This window comes from Fukomys damarensis, unplaced genomic scaffold, assembly GCF_012274545.1.
Source record: "Fukomys damarensis isolate Sample0158 unplaced genomic scaffold, DMR_v1.0_HiC HiC_scaffold_4, whole genome shotgun sequence".
NCBI classification, from domain to species: Eukaryota; Metazoa; Chordata; class Mammalia; order Rodentia; family Bathyergidae; genus Fukomys; species Fukomys damarensis.
Window position 1 is genome coordinate 4,259,028 of NW_022900916.1, and position 21,106 is coordinate 4,280,133.

At 41.6% G+C, this 21,106-nt stretch overlaps 1 protein-coding gene across 2 annotated transcripts in view; it reads left to right on the forward strand.

Annotated features, from left to right (window-relative positions):
• The window catches only part of Hgf (hepatocyte growth factor), a 65,981-nt gene extending 46,227 nt beyond the window's left edge, over window positions 1–19,754 (forward strand). Inside the window, exons 11-18 of one of the 2 annotated variants that reach the window (XM_010636736.3) lie at window positions 1,994–2,127; window positions 7,626–7,661; window positions 8,783–8,879; window positions 11,380–11,454; window positions 12,411–12,557; window positions 13,115–13,225; window positions 13,484–13,616; window positions 16,106–19,754. In XM_010636736.3, the coding sequence (XP_010635038.1) occupies window positions 1,994–2,127; window positions 7,626–7,661; window positions 8,783–8,879; window positions 11,380–11,454; window positions 12,411–12,557; window positions 13,115–13,225; window positions 13,484–13,616; window positions 16,106–16,282 (910 nt within the window). In that variant the 3' untranslated portion in view covers window positions 16,283–19,754. Of the gene's footprint in view, window positions 1–1,993; window positions 2,128–7,625; window positions 7,662–8,782; window positions 8,880–11,379; window positions 11,455–12,410; window positions 12,558–13,114; window positions 13,226–13,467; window positions 13,617–16,105 lie in introns of both variants that reach the window. The other variant, XM_010636745.3, reaches the window with a different exon arrangement.
• The last annotated feature ends 1,352 nt before the right edge of the window (window positions 19,755–21,106 follow it).

The following is a 21,106-nucleotide window of genomic DNA, read 5'->3' on the forward strand; positions in this document are numbered from 1 at the left end:
GAGACAGGGTCTCACTATGTAGTTGAGACTGACCTGGAACTCACTATGCAGCCCAGGCTGGTCTTGAACTCACAGTGATCCTCCTGCCTCAGCCTCCCAAGTGCTAGAATTACAGGCATGTACCACCAAGCCCGGCTCAACTTTTATGTTTTTAATAGCCCACTTTAAAGAAGTCAAAATGAATAGACAAAAATTAACTTTAATGTGTCATTTAACCCATTTCTGTATATCTGAAGATTTTTTCACTTCAATATGTATTCAACATAAACATTTTTGTGACATCTCTTATGTCTTATGTTTTTGTGTGTGGCACTGGAGATGAACTTGGCCCTTGTACTCAAAATGCAGGCAGCAGAACTACTGAGCCAAATTCCCTGCCCCTCTTAAGTCTATTTTTTCATATGCTACACGATGAAAACCTAGTGTCTGTTTATACTGACCTCAGCTTTCTACTCAAATTGATCATACGCTAGTTTTCAGTGGCCACAGGGGGCTCATGGTTCTAATACCGGAAGTGGCAATTCTAGGACTTCAAAGAGTTCAGCAGAGTTTGACCTGCAAGGGTCTCAAGCTCCAGGAGAGGAAGCCATGAAACAGGGAACTCCCCTCCATGCCACAAACCCACGAAAGCAGGTTCACGCTGTGGGAAGGCAAGGCGAGCTGACCCAGCTGTGGATGACCAGGAGTGACATTTGGCCAAGGGAGATGCAGAAGGAGAAGACATCAGCTCCAAAGCACAGCTTGTGCAGAATGGAAAGGTTAAAGTTTCTGAAAACTGGAAATGATTTTGGCAAGATGGAGAGACTCAAATTTGGTCAATGTCCACAGAGAAGAAATTCTGCAGAGGCACTACCATACCATAAAGGCCCTGCCAGCAGAGCGGAGAATTGTGACTTTACCCTAACCGTTGAAATGACTCAGTACAGACATTGAAGCAAGAAGCCAGATCATTTAAACTAAAAGCTGATTTCGACAGGGCTGGTTTTCAAAACCATTTTTAGGAACAGGCAGCGGTGGGTGGGGGAGGATCTGAAAGACTGAAAGATAATTGTTCCCATGTCCCCCCAACACTGCCTTGGGGGCATCCCGTTTTCATGCTGAAGTGTTTACTCCACATGAGGGCTCCTTGTCCAAACACACACACACACACACACACACACACACACACACCCTTGCAAGGGCAGTTCTCCAGCACATTCAGCCTGCCCCTGGGGATGAGTTATTTAGGGAACTCCAGGACAATGAATCTTAACACATCGAGTTTAAGACTAACTTTCGGAAATAGTTAAAAGTGACTTGGAAAAACCTTACAGGAAATTAATGAACTGCAATGCAGCACTTTGTTTTAGGAAAAATGATGGAAGGAAGAGATTGAACGGGAGGATTTTGAACATTGGATTAGAAAGGTTGGAATGTTATTGGGGTATCTGGCAGGAGGACATAAATTCTAACTATGTGACCAGTAAGATTTTAGAATTTAATTATTCCTTTGGCAGTTTATTATTAATCTTAGTACGTTTTCTGGGTCTTTGTGTTAGTGATACTGCTAGCGTTGCTTCTCACACATCTGAAACTTGAAAAAATGCTTTTATAATACTTCATATTTTCTCTGCATGATTTTGGACTAAGCCATCTTCCTGTTCTTGACAGCATTTCTCTACTTCTCCACATAGATTCTGTTATTTGCCACTATAAGTTATTAAATAGAAGCTAAGTCACAAAATCTCTCCTCATATTGTATATGAAAATCCTTTCTGGAAGTCAGTTTGGGAAAATGTATCCAGTGATATTCTGCGGTTAGAAAACATGCTTTCAATTGTGACAAGAGAAACAATATGGATCCTAACAAAATGACTAAATAGCAATGAAAATAGCCAAGTAGCAGCTTGAGCTGAGTCTGCACTGGAAGGGCCTAGGGCTTTATCCTCTTGTACTATCCAGTTTCTCTCGGGGAGAGCGGTCCCTTCTGACTTCCGGCTTGTTGCTCCCACAGTCACATCTTCTGGGAGCCAGATGCCAGTAAGCTGACCAAGAATTACTGCCGGAACCCTGACGACGATGCGCACGGACCCTGGTGTTACACGGGGAACCCTCTTATTCCCTGGGATTATTGCCCCATTTCCCGTTGTAAGTACAGCTAACGTCATGTTGCAGCTGAAATATCTTAAATGTAGTAGAGAGCCACAAGTGTGATTTCTTAATCAGAGCTGTAAATAATACAGGGCTCGGGAGCTGATTCCAAAAGAAGGACATCCAGACAGCAGTTCACAGACATCTCCCAGACTCTTCCTCTGTGGCTGTCACACACACACACACACACACACACACACACACACACACACACCCCAGCACCACCACCTCTCTTGTAGATCAGAAGGAATTCTGTTGACCGAATTTAGTGTTTCCTCCCTGAGAAGCTTCCCATTTGGAATCCAGAAGCAATAAATGGCCATGAGTGTAACACGCATGGGCTACGAAGTTGCTCGACCAGAGTCCAGCTCAGTCCCATGTCTGGGTGCAGTGGTGTTGCCTTTGAGAACACCCCCCAGCACCACCACCTCTCTTGTAGATCAGAAGGAATTCTGTTGACCGAATTTAGTGTTTCCTCCCTGAGAAGCTTCCCATTTGGAATCCAGAAGCAATAAATGGCCATGAGTCCAACACGCATGGGCTACGAAGTTGCTCGACCAGAGTCCAGCTCAGTCCCATGTCTGGGTGCAGTGGTGTTGCCTTTGAGACACCTGGGGTCCCCTCCCCCTGCCACCTCTCAGTTATTTAATCCAAAACTAAACAGCATGGAGCCTTTCCTATTTTTCTCTAAGTCCAGAGCGACTTTGTCAAAGGCATTAGTACATAAAATAAAAGATACATGTGCAGTCAGTGCTATCACACGTGTAGTATGCTATAAAACCCATGGTGCATACAAGAGATTTTGTATGACTGTAAGAAATAGATGTGAGAACTCAGGACAAAAATTAAGAAGATGAGTTTTGAAGAATAACTAACTAAAAAAGACACTGAAATAAGTAAGAAAAAATGAAAGTCAAAAAGTACGAGAAATTTCCACTTATCAGGTTGCCAACAAATAAAGCAGTTGGTAGAACTAAATATTAGAGTTTAGGTAAGGAGGTTCTGTAGCAGTAAGCCACTTTGGGTGGAATGAAATTCCCGTCTGGAAGCCAGTTTGGGAAAATGCATCTAAAACCCAGCATCGTGGATTGGAATGAGGAGCTCACAGTGTTTGCATGGCTAACTCATTGGTGTGGGTAATTTTGTGTTGTGGGAAGCTGTTGGCTACAATGTCAATGGCTCAGAAGTTTCCCAGGCAGCAATACTCTGGTTGGAGTTATCTCTAGACAAGCCAGTGTCCCACCCTGGGACACAGTGACAAAAATCACCCACGGAGACCCCAGGGTGCACTATTATGCATCGGCGTGAAATCCATCTTCCCTACAGTGCGAACTGCCAAAGCCTTTTGGATATTTTATTATCTGAGGCATCTGTGTTTACCGCATGCTGCTTTATCATGATGTTAAACTCCTACCTTGTTCAAAAAGATCGTAATTTCATGTTCTGAGTAACATCGCTGTAAGGATGCTTTCCTTTTGAGAGGGGCCAGTGGACAAGGACTTTGAGCACAGCAGTAGAAAGCCCGCTTTAAGAAGACTGGCGGGACTGAAGAAATGATAAATGCTTTCAGCACTAAATGTGAACCCAAACCTAGCGTTCGCAGCATCCGGTGCAGGTTAGGGAGGGCTTTCTCTCCAGCGGAGTGCTAGGCGCGTTTCGTGGAACTGTGGGTGCATTGCTTAAGCGCACCACTTGACGAGTATACGGTTAAGTAAGATTATGCCCGGGAAGCATTACTAAACCGGGAAACTTGTGACAATAGCAAATAATTAAACACTTTTTATGGTGGCAAAGAAATGATAGGTTTTATGATATTTTTATTTCATCAGCTATGATCACAGTCTTTCAAATTAATTAGTGTTTTCGTAATGTTCCACCACCTTTTCCGTAATGGGGTTCCCGTGGGGCTTGCTTGCTTCCCTGGGAGCGTGTCTTCTAACACAAAGCAAACGCATCTACCTCTTCAGAGAACAGCATACGGTTTAGAAATGAGTAAACTATTTCTCCCTCTTTCCCTCTCTCTCTCTCCCTCTCACCCTCCGTTTCTCCTTCTCCCTCCCTCACTGTCTCTGTCTCTCCCTCTCTCTCTTTTCCTCCCTTCCTCCCCCACCCCTCACTGGAAACTGAACCAAACAAGCCGTCTATCTCTGACCTACAACACTTTTTTTTCTGAATAATGGTTTTACCTCCCAGTATCATTGTGTGAATTCTCCACAATTAACCGTCTTGGAGGCTCATAAAAATATACAGTGATCCAGGAAGAAATTTTTTAAAAGTAATGTTGTGTCTAGAACAAGTTGCGCTACTTTTGCACTGAGTCTTTTCTGAAGACTCCCGGCCACTCCATGTGGTACACATACCACGTATATTTAACTAAGTGTGAATCTCAAGGGCCTGTGATTCAGCTTTTAAACTCAAATAAGGGAAATGATACTCTAATAATTTTAAAGTTTTGCAAAAATTTTTCAACTAAGATTTTTAAACTAAAAGTGACTAATGTGCAGTGGAAAGACTTTAGGTGTTGCTAGTATTTGATTAAAAGCTATTGCAGATCATTGATTTTTATTTCCATGTATACTGAACATTAATTTCAATAAATATTTTTACACTATCATTTTTCTAACTGATATTTATAGCCAGAATTTATTTACATTTTCTACTTGGTGAAAGGCTAATCACATTCATCTTTAAAAGATTTGAGTTCTAATTATTTATTTAACCTCAGAGGCTATATTAATCATTTTCACACTGTACAACTCTCACACAAACAATTTAAGTGTCTCTATTCAATTTTTCTAAAGTGCTTACAAAGTACTATTTGAAAAATATGTTTAAGCTTATCGAACGTGCAAAAGTAAGATGCCGAGCTGCCCAAATATTTTCACATATGCACATTTAGTGTGTCTTTGAAAGACCGTGAGTATTGAGTACTGAGACTGCCGCTGCTGAGTTTCAGATCAGATTCCTGAGTAACAATCTTTGTCCACTTTGAGCGCTTTGGGCAAGAACTTAGTTATCACTGACGCTTTCTGTTCAAACAACTGTGCAGTAAAAGTGTCTGTTTTGCGGGGTATTGTAAAGAGCACCTGTTGCATAGTCAATGTTCCAAATTTTCTTAATTTCTCTGTTTGATTTATTAATTCATTGGTATGTTTTATTGAGCTTGTGTTGCGTACAATGCCCTAAACAGTAGGGATACAAAAAATATAGTTTCTTAACCTCACATACTTTACAGCACAGAGAGGAGGCATGTATACAAACAGTTACACAGCAATGTAATGACACAGTAAACATATATTAACATTAATGTATAAAGTAAAATGCGAACGTAGATATCTGCCTGGGAAAATATGTGATTTTAAGTTTTGCATCTAAGTCAAGACTTTAAGAATGCAGTCAAAGCAAGGTGTGTTTTGAGTAAAATCCCATACTGAAGTTGTGAGGCCACTGGGATGCGCACACACACACACGCAGCCACTCTCACACAGATAAACCTTTTGTTTTTTCCATACTTTCCTTCTTCAAAGTAAAGTTGGACTGAGACAAAATAAGACATGTTTTCACACTGAGCCATGTGGTGACCACGGGGTACATGGGTCAGGATCCTATGCCAGAGCAAAATGCAGGGCCGGGGCCTCAGTTTCTCACAACTCAGCTCTGCTCACTTGCACCAGAAGACCCTGTTGTGCTTTTCAAAATATCAGAAACCCAGCGCCTCCCAAAATCTGATTTTTTTTCTTTATTTTTTATTTTTTGGTACCAGGGATATGATTTTTAAGTGGTATTCAGCTTACGGCAAAGTGTGAGACATGCTGGCTTTGAGGAAGCTTGGAAAATGTCGTTTATGTTCAAAGTATTATTTTGGAAACCTAAAATTTCTAACACAAGTGGGTCACACTTGAAATGTTCAGCAAGATAGAATGATGAACGGATTGCTTTGTGGACTAATTAAGCTGACACTTAGAAATAAAAGAATCAATATGCAGTTCAGGATAGCAGTACTTTGTTCTTTCTCATCACAACATAAGGAGTAAATATCTGACTGCTTAACATTTCCAACTAATTGATTTTAGTGGAAAAACCAGTCCTTGATGACTACATTTGGTCTTGATTCCACTTTGTGCTATAAACTAAAATGTAGACTTCAGCGGGCTCTGAGAGCTTTTGCCAGCATAAGCAAAAGAGAAAAGAAAACGGTGAAATTTATATGTTTTCCTTTATTTTTATTCATCAAAAATACCTGGATCTAGAAAATGAAAATAAGTAAAAGCCCTTTAGCAAATAAGAATTCCCTCACGTACCCTAGTAAACAACAATACAAGCCGGGCATGGTGGCACACGCCTGTAATCCCAGCACTCAGGAGACTGAGGCAGGAGAATCACTGTGAGTTTGAGATCAGCCTGGGCTACCCAGTGAGTTCCAGGTCAGTCTCAACTACATAGTGAGACCCCATCTCAACACCCGCCCAAACAATACAGTTTTCACCTATTCCAAAGGAATCCATGCACCTTTATTGTTTTGCCCTCGGTTTATCTGAGCTCAAGGCATTTCCTTGGCTTCAAGCCCAGCCCAGTCCGCACAGCATCTGATTCACCTCTCGCATTCATTCTGTGCTGTTAGAGTTCAGCCTCAGTAAATGTCTTGTGTCTCATTTATTACTGCACAAACATTTCCAAACTCTCAGCATTTCCGAGGCTTTTCTTCTTAAAGCGATGAAATCCCGGTAGAGGGGTCATTCAACAGGAGGATGTCAGGAGGGCTCAGGTAGAACCAGTGAGTAGTTTCCAGGGGTTTTGTATTTTTCCCTATTTTTTACTAACGTCTAGGGAAAAAAGTCTTTCAAGCAGTTTAAGAACATATGTGTTGTTCCTATTTTTCCAAGAGAGACTGATTTCTGTCTTTCAGAGGGTTCGGGGCATGCACCAAACCACCAGAAAATAAAGTAATTTTCATTAAAAATTGGAGAATTTAAACTACAATAAAAAGAAAGTGATTTAGCCACAGGAGAGATCCAAGCACCTAGCACTGAGCATCAGGGTGATCAGATCAGGGTCCACTGTGGACAGGAGAAGTGGCTACTCCTTGCTGCTCTGCATGTGACTTGCACACCTGACTGTCTCCCAGTCAGGAAATCAGACTTTCCTCACTCATGCACTTTTGCCTGGAAAAAGTGGTACAAAGTTACTAAAAAAGAGAAACATTGCATTATGTATTTAATAAATGATCAAGAATTTTAGCTGGATGTAGTGGCACATGGTTGTAATCCCAGCACTTGAGAGGCTGAGGCAGGAGGATTGCTGAGAGTTCGAGGCCAGCCTGGGCTACATGGTGACATCCTGTCTTAAAACTGCTCCTTCCTCCACCAAAAAATAATCAAGAATTACAGTGAATTGTACAGTTCCCACATACTTGGTTTTTAATATATAACTGTGGTTTATATAAAGACCTACACATGTAGTAAATTATTTATGTATCTAAGCATTTATTTTTACAGGTGAAGGCGATACCACACCTACAATCAATTTAGACCGTAAGTAATCTTTCCAAATATAAAGTATATCTGCATCTCTATTCTACACAGGATGCCATCATATTTTTCACAACAAACATTTAATGATGTCCGTCATAAAAAATAAAGCATGTGCTTTGCTTTTATTAAGTACGTATTCTCCTATGTAGACATAAAACAGTCAAAGGCAACTGCATTCTGAGTATGAAAACTCAACTGTAAGAAAATTTACAAGATGTTGCATATGGTGTTCAGAGCACTGACGTTTACATTTAATTCTGGGCACAGTCAGTGTGAAGGGCTACATTTATGTGCACCCCCCCACCCAGAAAGGCTCAGGGTGCTGGAACCCGGGTGTGGAGGCCCTGCCGTGCAGCCTTTGGCTGTCTTTAAAGCTTATGCAAAGCTCACCTCCAAGAGGCCAAGGAGGGCACTGTCACAGGAGCCCCATCAGCCCTCCATAGGAAAGTTGCCTTGAGGTGTTTTGAGGCTGCTTGGCTTCAGTTTGCACATATTGCTTGGGCTGAAAGAAGTTACTCCTTGGAAAGATCACCCGCAATACTCAGGCTGAAGCAGAAGAAAATCTGTTCTAGACAGTAACTGACTATGAAGGATGAGATGAGGCGCACAGAGGTGGGGCCTGACATTGTGCTCACCTAGAGTCTGAGTTACCTCCCCGGGGCAGGTGATGTGGATGTGGTAACGTCACTTGGATACAGTCTCAAGGTCACAGTGTTGGCGCCATGTTCTAAAAGCTCTGCCTCCTTACTGTTACAAACTCAGAATGACCAAATCCTGCTTGTTTTGCTCTGGCTGCAGGTTGCTGTTGACATGTACACAATGTGAATAGCATTGCCTCATTTTATCTTGAGGATGGTGAGGGAAGAACATTAACATTGTTCTTGGAGCACTAAGTTTCAGGGCATGCGGGGCCAAGCCCCTGTCGCCACCCTGAACAGTCTTCACGGTGGGCAGTCCTAGGGCTGGATGCCATCTGAGGCCATGTGTTACCCGTTTTGCAAAGTGCTCTCATGCAATTACAGTAGTTACATCTGTCTGGCTACCAGGGCACTCAAAGAAAATAAAAGCACTGGGTGCCTCCCACTGTTATGTTGCAACATTATGTGTGGTCCTGATTTCAGATCCTGTAATATCGTGTGCCAAAACGAAGCAATTGCGAGTGGTTAATGGGATCCCAACGCGAACCAATGTAGGATGGATGGTTAGTCTGAAGCACAGGTAATTACTGAGAGACACAAATCATATTGTTTGAACTCTTCATGAAAGCCTGCTCCCAGCAGCGTGGTCCCTTGTGGTCTTGAAGTCCTGCCGTGCTTCTCGTGCCTGTCCAGGGAGTTGGAAAAAGAGTTTGAGAAACTTCTTGGGGAGCTGTGTGCCGGGACCTGTAACTTTTGCCTCCCACAGCCTTGTTCAGTGGCCCCGGGGGTCTCACAGGTATTGCTGTTGCCTTGGATTCCAAGCGACACTGTGGCTGCGATTAAATAGAAGATAACTGTGTAGCAGAGTGACTTGTGCCTTCATAGCCCATAGTATTCATGACATGCAGATTACTGGCTTCCCAGTCTTGCACGTGAGGACTTTATTTCTGACACATCTGCACATAATCGCGTCAGCAATATTATGTTTGTTTTAAATTTCTGACTATCATTAAATGAAAACAAATGACGGTTTAAAATTTCACACTATCTTATTATGGAAAAGCGTAGCACTTTTAACAGTTGCACAGTCTTGATTTTATTATCATCATGGTGAATGAAGAATTCTAAATATGCCCACTGTCTTTACTGGTCTCAAGAATGAATGATAGGCCCCTTATAAGATCACTTTGCAAATTACATCATAATTAAGCTTAGTAATTGTTCCATAAGAATTCAATATTGAAAATATGAGTGCAGTTAAGGTTCATTACATCATGTCGCATACTTTACATAGTGGCCCATGTGGTCCTCAGGAACCTACGTCTCTGTATGTATCAGGACCTCACGCCATGTAGCCCAGTACTGCTGAGTTTCAGCTCCATTCTCCCGTGTGCCCCAGATCTGTCTGTGCCTCCCTCCAAACCCCTAAACAGTGTGGCTCCCTTCCTCTGTGCTTCATGTCTGAAAACATCAAAGCATGTTGCAAATCCCGTCAGACCATCTCTGTTTAGAAAATCCTTCCTGTTCATACATCGCTAGCCTCTCGTTGGAAGGAGAAGTATCTTCCCAGACCATTACATGAGACCTCCTATTTTCAGTGACATTAAAATAGAACAGAGACAGCTTAAACCTGAAGTAGGTTATGAATCAGCCAGTTGTCGGCCAGCACGGCATTTTCGTCCGTTGATATATGACTGTAGCTCACCGTAATGTTGCGGGAGACAGCCTAAAGCTCTCTCCTAGTGTGTTTCTCTCTCTCAAGGGCAACTTGGGAGACTTAGTTTTTATGCCAGTAATCCTGGTGTAGCTGTCCTAGGCTTGTAGTACTGAAGTGGAATTGTGAAGCAAATCAGAATGCAAGTGATTTTGCAAGATGAAGATTCATAAAGGCCAAATCTTTCGAGTGTTTAATTTTATTTTAGAAAATGGTCTTTATAAAAGAAATGTAATGAATAGAAATTTAAGTTTTTTGTTATAGAAAATATTTGAAGAACCCACATTTCTGTTACTTAGTGGCTCTTTCCTAATGTGTAACACCAGAGGAGTAAAACAACTTAGACTGTTGGATTTTATTTGCAAACAAGAGAATACCGGAAAACGTTATTCTGTGAGTCTCCCTTCCCGAGGCTGCAAGTAACTGTTTTCATAAGGTCTGAGTACCACAAACTTTTAGAACTTTTTTCTCTTAAGTCCTTATTCTTAGCAACTACAGCTGTTTGGTTATTCTTCCAAAATACATACTAAGCGAAGAAAAATTAAAACTCTGTGTACTCTTATCATTCTGTGTGGTACAGGCCATAAATAACCATAGTCTTAGTCTAAGAATTTTCAGGCATTGCCCTCTGAGGCACCAAACATCTGTACTTCTTGGAAACGTAAATCATGAAAGGTTGTACTTGTTCCACGTTTCTGCCAGAAATGAATGGCCTTACGGATTTTGGATAGCAGCAAATAAATGTACTAGCGCTTATTATTCCCTGTAAATATCTTACAGATTTTGGGCGATTTGTCTTGCAAAACAGTTTTACTTTTATAAATGAAATATTGCACTGCGGGTCTTACACTGAGCAGATATTCTTCAAACTCAGTAATATTTCAACATATCAAACCTGAATAATGGTAGGGAAAGGGGGAATAGTGTAACAGTAACATATGTCACTCCCACTGAACGGTCGTCAAGGTTAAGTACTACGGTAACTTGCATTTTTAATAATCACATTTGGAATTTCAAACAGTTCCAGTTTCTTTTCATTCTTTTGGATAATGACAGCACATTCTTCCTCTCACAAAGATAAATACATTTGTGGTGAGCAGATCCTGTTGTTAAATGACAGTTCTTTAAGCCTTAAAATTTATTTAATAAAATTATACTCACATTATTAAAAATGTTAATGCTGTAGACCCCAAATACCACCCTCGAGGCCCAAGGACTGCTGCTAAGTTTATTCTAGTTGGGTTAATGTCTGTATTTCCCTCTCCAGCACATGCAGTTTTAACAGACGGAGCCATAGGTTGTGCATTAATTGGCAGCAACTCTGTCTGTGCAGATGTTACTTATTTTTCTTTCTTGTTTTCCTTAGAAATAAACATATCTGTGGAGGGTCACTGATAAAGGAAAGTTGGGTCCTTACTGCAAGACAGTGTTTCCCTGCTAGGTAAGATGTTCTATAAATCGGTATTTCTTTCAGCATTTGAAAATACATGTGCCTTCTCCTGCACTTTTCAGCTTAGAATTGTGCTTTTGTTTTACAGAAATCCACTAGCACGCAATGAACCAGTTAATTTTTAAAAGTTTAGCTTACAAACTTTAACCTCATTGATATTTTTATGTTTAGTATTCCTTCGATTTACTGCTTTTCATACTAGCATACGCTCACTGGGGAGAAATGTTTGCTTGCACTATGTAAATAAATTATGTTCCAGCCTCCCACTTGCATTCTTGTTTCCACAGAGAAATTCTTGTTCCAAAACTATCAACAAATTCTCTCAGTCCTTCCTTGCTTCTCCTTCCTTGGGTAGAGACAGCCCCAGAGTCACCCTGGGAATGGATTTCAGTGAAAATTAGCCCCAGGAAAAGATAAAGAGGCAGCTGCTGTCCACTTACTTCCCAAGTCTTATCAGGGTCACTTTGATTTTGTTTGCTTAAAACTTCAGACCTCATTAATAAACTGACCATGTACACAGCTGAGGTAAAGCAAAGTTTGCACAGAAATTATAATCCATGTAAAGAAGTGTACCTGCGCTTGCACAAGTCACTCACTGCCTAGCAAGTATAATAAAAAGTGTTTTAAAATAGTCATTTAGAATTTCAGCAGTTTAAAAGCCGTTTCTGCTTATATATGCTGTTAGGGTTCAGAATCTCCCATAACAAATGCGTTGTGCGCCCCCATCCCTTTTTAACCTTTTCAAGACCAAGTCTGGCTGTGTTCACTGGCTTTGAATTGCCCGAGATCCTTTGGCCACAGCCTCCTGTGAGCTGGGCATCTTTATTATTATACTTTGAGTCAAAATTTAAATTTAGGTTGTTCACCTTTTTAAGCTAAAAGAGGGATGTATACAAGCAATTACAGATGGAAATATAATTTACATGCCGTTTTCCTTTTTAATTTAGAAATAAAGATTTGAAAGACTACGAAGCTTGGCTGGGAATCCACGACGTGCACGGCAGGGGGGCTGAGAAGAGCAGGCAGGTTCGGAACGTGTCCCAGCTGGTGTTCGGGCCCGAGGGCTCGGATCTGGTGCTCCTGAAGCTGGCCAGGTTAGTCCCGCGGGGGCGGCGTGTGCTGCGGTCTTGGGTGCGGGTGGCGCGTGGGTTGTGCAGCAGGAAGGAGCCGGCTCCCCTTCTACCCTCCCTAACACGTTTTGGGCGGCTTTCCTTTGCCTTTATTTTTTACCACGCTGTTAGAGCCTTAGAGCTAGGTTACCATGGACTGACTCTCCCCAGGTCGTTAGCCACATGACCCCTCTTCACCACGGTGCTTAAGTGTTGTGCGTTCTGTCTGAGCAACGGGGAAACTGCCTAATACACTTAGCAATGTTATCGCCTTGCGTTAGGCGTTAACTCATATTGAATCAGTTTTTACACGGATTTTCTTCACTGTGTACGATATATGCTGTCATTCTTTACATTCTGCGGATGGAGGCCCTGCTTATCCTAACATAGGCCGAGTGTCCTTTCCCTGCTCCAGTCCTGGTCATTATCTCTGGCCTTCGCTTTCCGTGTCTAAACACGCGCAATCTCGGTCTCTGCCTCCGGCCCGGGAGCGCTGCAGCTCATGGGGGGGTCCCGACCCGCGTGTTCCGCTCTGTCCTCAGGCCCGCGGTCCTGGACGATGCGGTCAGCACCGTGGATCTGCCCAACTACGGCTGCGCCATCCCGGAGCGGACCACGTGCAGCGTGTACGGCTGGGGCTACACAGGAGGTGAGCGTGCCCGCCCACGTGCCCAGCGTGCCCTGTCTGCCCGCATCCTCACGTGTCGCCTCCCCGCCTGCTCACCCCCGTGTCCTTGCCTCCCATGCCCGCAGAGTCAGGATGTATGATCTTCTTGATGATCCTCTGTATTGTTTGCTAGTATCTTATTAAGTATTTTTGCATCTATATTCATTAAGGGGATTGGCCTGTACCTATCTTTATTAATTTGGTCTTTCCTTTGTTTGGGAATCAAAGTAATCCTTTCTTCCAGGAATGAATTTGGAAGTACTGCTTTCCTTTCAATTTCATTCAAAAATATGAACCGCCACCACCGCGGCAAGGTCACCCTGAGCGAGGCTGAGCTCTGCGCTGGGCCAGAGAAGGGCGGGTCCGGGCCGTGCGAGGTAGGCGGATCCGGGGAAGGAAACGCTGTCCTGGACTCCTTCCTCATGGGTTTTGTGTTTGCTTATTTTTCTCAAAGCAAAACAATCGTCCACCACCCTGTTCTCCAGGGAGGGATGGGGACAGATAATCCATGCATTTGTTTGAATCAGCAGCGAAGGAGCCTCCTTGGCGGCAGTCTCGTGTCAGGCTCCCTCCTACGGGCAGTAGCTGGGCCTAGCCCGACTCTACCGAAGCTGGGGATTAGGAGGATCCAATCTGTAGGATACAATGGCTTGCGTTTTCTAAAGTTTTCTAACACTTATCTGATCTTCCCAAAGTCTCCCTAAATGAACTTCATAAAAATGTTATGAGGTCCATGTCTGGTTTTAAACTTTCAAATGTGGTTTTGATCAGGTCTTGTGTGTGCGTGTGCGTGTGTGTGTGAGTGTAAACAAATTCTATTTTAAAAACTTGAAGGTCAGAGTTTGTGACTCCAAGTGCTTGGACATTTTAACTTGTCAGGGAACTGTTCCTCCACCTTGGCCTGGTTCCTATCCCTGTGGAGGGCAGACAAGCTGGGAGGCTGTAGTGCTAGACGGACTTAGCGTGTAGGACACTGGCTCTCCAAGCCTCAGTGTGTGCAGCGGGGAGTCTGGATGTAAAGCTTGGATGCTCACTGGGGTGTAAGGAACTGCGTGCCCTAAGTCTGGATCAGGGATAGGTATTGAAATGTGTTAGGACTTCTCTCTGAGAGATTTTGATTCCTAAAGAAAAGACGTTTCAGAACTGCCCTTAAAAGATATGATTAGAAACAGATTATGTGTTTAGAAACACTTTCAAATTGGGTGTCTTTCCAGGGAGCGCGCATCATTGTGGTACAGGGAAAATCTAAAGAGGAGGAACAAGATGGTTTTCTTTTTAGGCCCTAAGTGTTCTGTGAGCTCGCCAGTTGCGAGAGAATTCATCTACCTGGTGCTCAGCCTCGCCCTGCATTGCCCGCTCTATATACTGCTTTTCTGGCATAACCTTCAGTCCAAATTCAGAATACTTGTGTTCTTACTTTCTTCACTTTAGCCTTGAAGTATTTATACGTTCAGTTCGTTTTTGTAGTTTTATTCTTATTGGTGATGAGTTTAATTGGATTCTGCCACTTGTCAAAATACATTTACCCTCCAGAATACACATACGTATATCTCTGTATGTTCATAAGCACACACATGTGCTATGTATATATATTTCTGCACACACATACATGTGTATGCATATATGACACTGAAAATAAGGTTATTTAACCACTGGAAGAGATTTGAAAGTGACATCTCTTAACTGTAGCAATAACATCACATCTACAAATGTCTCTGAAGATCTATCAGGCATCACTTATGCGTTTTTAAAAAATACAATTAGTTTTATCACCTCCAAGTTAGACTTCGTACAAAGCCTCTTAGAGTAAACTTTTTCTTTACTGTTAGAAGATTTTCTTCAGCTCCTGTTCCTGTTCCCCAACGTGGAGTATCGATGGCTCTCTTCTTACTATATGCATCACAGAGCTAGCGTCTGCTGTCATTTAGGGTTATCTGGCCACTTTTAAGGGCCAATTAAGATTGCCCCGTGTGCTCTGATGAATGTGATGCCCAAAGCCAGCTGTTGCATGTGTTGGAGACTGTGTGGCACACGAAAGGGAGGTGTTCTAGTTCTGGGGTTCTGTGGAACACAATGTGTATCTGTGTGCACAGGTAGCTACCCGCGGCCAGCTGTGAGTACCCTAGGTACAGACACATACATGACTCCTCCCGTCTGTCTACACTTTCTCTCTGCTCTCTTTAATAATACGACATCCAGGAAATTCCACGGAGTTACACGCTGCACTCCAGAGAGGACCATGGAGAAAAGATGTAACTGTAGGAACTGCTAAGACCAACCATAAGTGAATATATACAATTATTTTATCAACTAAAAGCTCTTCATTTAACTTGGTGAGATCATCTGAGGCCAGATTGGGGGAAAGGAAAAAATAATTTTAGAATGTAATGAAATGTACTGCTTTAATCATTAAAACTATATCATAGTGCTTTTTACTCAGATGTTCCCTGCATTTTTCAGATTTTCTGTTTTGAACATAGTTGGAACACCAGAAGATCAAAATAACTATAAATGGATCTTACTTAGTTAATACCAGTGGTTGTCTTATTCCACCTTCAGCAAAGGGAGAGCACGTTTTAAAGGATAAATTAATGTTTTGGAAACAGCGAGCCATTCTTAAGTGAATGCTGCAGGCGGTGAAACCCCTTGTGCTTAGCATTTACCTTGGTCTCCGTTGGCTGGTTCCACAGAAAGGCCACCAGGGGTCGGAAAACAGCAGTTACTCTCTGTCCCTACTTCAGACGCAGTTAGTCCCCCTGTCGGTGTTTCTGTACCTGTGAGATGCACGTCAGGGGAGCGTGATCTCACAGGGTGACGTTTGTCCTTTCTAACTAACACGCCGCTGCTGTGACTGTCTTCCTCCTAGGGGGATTACGGTGGCCCTCTCATCTGTGAGCAGCATAAAATGAGGATGGTCCTTGGCGTCATCGTTCCTGGCCGCGGCTGTGCCATCCCCAACCGCCCTGGTATTTTCATCCGAGTGGCCTACTACGCAAAGTGGATACACAAAATAATTTTAACATATAAGGTACCGCAGTCATAGCCGAAGAGCTTGTATCTGAAGGGTCCATCCACACACGACAATTTTCCGAGAAGATCTCGGAGAAGGTGGAGTGGAATTGTCACCAGAAACAATCCCGAAACAACTACTTGAGTGTCATGTTGTTAGGATGCTCACTAATGGTCATAAGTGTTTCTGTTGTTGTGTTTGTCAGTGTTATTTTATAAATGTTGAAGTGAATTAAGGTACACGCAAGTGCAGTAACATAACTCCTGAAGATACTTGAATGGATTAAAAATGCAATGATAAAGGATGATGAAGGATTTAATGGACTAGTTCAGTTAATCTCGCCACGCTGCTTTCCAAGGTTAGTGACTTAATGACGAGTAAACCATAAGTTAAGCGTTATTTTAACCTCACCCAAACAGTTTATACCTTGTGATCTTAAACTGTAACTCTGTATTCCAATCTGTTGCCTTTCCTGTGCCATCTGATAGCACAATCAGTTCTCCTCACCGTGGATCCTGGAACAGCGGTCATCAACTCGCTTTTACAAAACCCCCATGTGTTCCATGTACCTGGGTGTGCTTGTACAGTCCAAATCATGGTGTATCTGATGTAATCCCTCACTCTTTTAGAGGTGTGTATCTGTGGTTTTTCTTCCAGAAGAATGTGAGAAATTTCTAAAGATCAGCAGAAATGTTAAGGAAATTCCAAGACAGAAGTGGCTGTCTTCTGTACCTAATCTATAGATGACCTCCTCTGGGTTTATAAGCTGAGATTAGGTCCTGCAGAGCTGCATATTGCCTAATCTAGGCATTTACACATTTATTAGTCTCCTTCCTTCATGTACTTTCTAATTCTTAAAGGGAAGAGAATAATACATGCATTTATATTATTTCTTTCCTCCAACTTTAGGGTCACATGTTTATGCAAGATATCTGTAGATATATGTTCCAAAGTGTTTCTTAAATTTTCAAATTGTATCTAACATGAAGCAATGTAAAGGTGTCTTGGCTATTAAAAAGGTATTAAAGTAACTTGATTCCAAGACTTTCTGCTGTGATTGGATGTGAGTTCACACTCCTTAAATTGAGAATACATAATATATATTTAAGAGGAAAATTTTCATATGTCTCCAAGAGTTTTACTAATAATCTACCACATTATGCATTAAACTAAATACAAAAGCAACAACTAAAAATATTTTTCTCAGCCTGGAAATACTTTAGCATACTAACGCTTCACTGGAGTAGAGGAAAATTATACCACGGAAGGAACTATTTTGTCTAAATCTGTATTCAGTTATTTCTTAAATGTAGAGTTGCCTATGCTGAATCAGATGTTTTCGTCAGGATATCTTCGTTTTATCTTATTTCATTTAACACAGGTCTTTCGTAATGCCATGGGAAATATCCATTTACATTTTGTGTTCTGTATGATAACAGCCAAACTGTTCTATTTATTATTCATTTTGGTCGGCACGGCTAGCTAATGTGTATCTGTCAAGGAAAGAGATTAAAAAGGAGCCATGGAATAGGCTCTGAATTTTCACAAAATCTTCCTGTATTGTCTAGGAGTAATGTGAGTGGTTTGAATCCACTTTCCCATTTCTCTGGCTGGATTCTCTTCAGTCATGAGCCCAAGCCCATGAATGCAAGCGATGCCCTAAGCATTCTCCAGCGTGCAGCAATCCGGAGTAAGTTGGTTTCTGGTTTGTGGGGAGCCTGGTCCACTGAGGACAGGACAGTGAATACAGAAATGCTTATACAAATAGTGCCAAGCTTCTGTTTTCTTTTAGAAGTTTTTGTGGTAATAAAATAGATGCTGGCATTGAGAAGCAGCGAAAACAGGGTCCCAATGTGAGCAGGCCACATAGTGCTACCTTCCTTGCATCCTTCCTCCTCCTTTATCATATCTGCTCTAATGGAAGAACAGAAACTTCAAGGTATGTTGTCAGGACATTAAAGTGTTTTGCATAGTTCCTCCTGAAATGGTCAGATGTTATTAAACCACATATCTGTCATGTCAGTAAAAGTTTCACAAGAATTGCCATACTTTGAAACAATCACATTTTAAAGTATTTCTTTCATGTCACTTTCATTTCATGTAAATTTCCACAGAAAGAGATAAGGGTTAACTTAAATCAAGATTCAGCTAAGTTTCTAGGCATTTTGAACTCAGTATTTGCCATTTTATGAAAGGGTAAACATGACCTGGATAAATCACCAAACAGGGCACACAGATCAGTTCTCCCCTTGGGAGGCTCAGTTTTGGATGCAGTGCGTGGAAGGACTGGCCACAAACAAGCCCATCTTATAGCAGCCTGCAGGATGGGGCACGACCCCATCGTCCCCCAGTAAAAGATTCTATTCGTGGGTGTTTTTCTCTGAGTGAACCACAAAATAATGAAAAAGTTCAGTGTGTCTAGAAATCCATTTTATGAATAATGTGGAAAAAGGGCCTTATAAGCTAAACATTTCTGATGCTCTGTTTGTTTTGGCTGTTTGAGTTATGGTTTTATGCTGTTCTAATAGTAGACATTTTCTTACGTCTACCAGAAATAGAAATGTAAAATTAAAATATGTGTCATAATGCCTCTGCTGTGCAGAAGTGATGATAATCCTTTTGTATGCTTCTTTAATTTTAATGTAAAATGTATAATGACTTTTACCTGTTTGCTGTGGGCGGGGCCTCAGTAAAACGGTTTCTATGGAGTGGATCTCTGGTATTAACAGGCTCTTGCTTGCTGTCTAAGTGTTTCCAACAACCAAAGGAGGATGTGAGACACTGGAGGCAAGAAGTTAACAACCATGGCATTGTGATAGCAAAGCTGTATTTCACTTATTCCTGTGAATATTTCTTGTTGGTACCAATGGTACTGTACAAAGTGAATGTTATAGCCACAACATTCTCTCGAACTCTGTCAAGAAGTGAGACATGGCTGTCAGGCATTTTCTTATGGTTTCTAAACTTTAGAAAAAATAACACATGCTACTTATGCAATATAAAGATCACGAGGTAAGGAATGTTAACAAATTCTGTACTCCAAAGCCTTATGTTGACTTTCTGAGGTTCAAAGAAATAACTACTTTCAATTATTGTATACTGTATTTATAGAAAAACTCACTTGAAGAATTGAATTGGGTAAAAATGACATGTTTGTGTTTTCAAAATTAACAATTTAAGTAAATTACTTTTCATGACTAAATCCCTCCAGAAAAGAATTTAGATCCAATATTCAACTAATACACAAGAAAGCTAAAAATTTCTAGCTCTTGTAACTCTTAACAGTGTAACTTTGAAGTAGGTTCATTTCCATTTGCACAGAAAGTTTCTGTCTTTAGGAAACGGAAACTAGAATACTGTGGATACTGTGACTGTATGTCGTATGTGTAAATAGGAAATCAATAAGCTGCCTGTTGGGTGGTAGAGCTGGATGCTTCCCGCAGAAAGGGATACTGTGGTTATGATTTGTACTATAAAGTATCTGTAGTTAATAAAGTTATTTTTATAACCATGATGATATTATTCTTAATAATAATAAAATATTTTATCAAAATGCTTCCTTTTGCTTTTGGGATTTTTCCTTTTTTTTTTTTGGGTACCGGGGATCGAACTCTGGTCCTTGCACTTGTGAAGCAGGCACCAGAACCAATGAGCTAAGTCCCCAGCCTCGCTTTTGTAATTATATGCATGCATGTACTTCTGTCTGTTCTCGGACTTGAATTCAGGAAACAGGGAAACATTACTTTCATGGACAGAAAAGTCATGTATTTTGGGGCAGGAAATAGCATATAAATTGCTTATAGAAGTGACACAAAAATTTATTTTATTCCAACTTTTATCCATTGTAATAGCAGTGACTTTCAGTAACCCATAGTTTGGTTTCTCTAATTGTAAAGTTTAGTCATTCATCATGTTTGCTGGACTGGTGCTACATCATGATTTGACAGTGTATGCAAAATATTGCCATGGATGTTCCCTGAGCTTCTGTCCCACATCACTGTATGTTATAAAAGTGACTTTCAATTATTCTGTTAGTCTGGAGAGAATCTCCTTGAACCACATTTGCTCTGCGTTTCCAACCAGTTCTATCATGGCGCTGTTCTTTCATCCCCTACACGTCTGCTGTTGACCTGTAAAACCCTAAAAAGAGCTTCTTACCTCCTTTTTGCCAAATTTCAAGCCTGGCTTGCAAAAATAACATTAAAGATTTTTATTGTATGTAGCCTGCACTTTTGCCCGTTATGTTTGCCGGTACCTCGGGGGCACGTTTTGTTTACATCAAGGTAACCTCAAGATACAAGGCGTAGATGCACTGAAAGAGCAAAGATTTCAGTTGTGAGGACGGTGACTGCCTAGAGTATCTGACAAGACAGAAGACCTAGCAAAAGAGAAATTCACTCTCATTCTATAGACTTGAAAGGAAGTATATGGGTTAGTTATAGAGGTAACGCTTTCTCCAACAGTTGATGACAATGACAGCAAAAAGCAAAAACAGTGAAACGGACGTACAACCCAGCTTGAAAATGGGTTTAGTCCCTTCCCATACTAAATACTCATTGCTGCACCTTCCAGCCCACCTCACACCTGTGTCTGCCCCACACCTTACTCACGACCTTCACACCCCTGTCCCGAAGTCAGCCCTGTTCAGCCAGTGCGAGTGCTGGGTGCTTGAAGAAGTGCTTCCTGTTCACGTATAGCAAAGAATTTGCATATGACAAATCAAACAAGTTATCCTTCACTTCATTTATTTGTTTGCTTATGTACTGATTTGGAGGGCTGGGATGGACTGTGAGACCTCAGACATCTAGGCAGTTGCTCTACCACTAAGATACATCCTAGTCTTGCTTCATTTTTTAA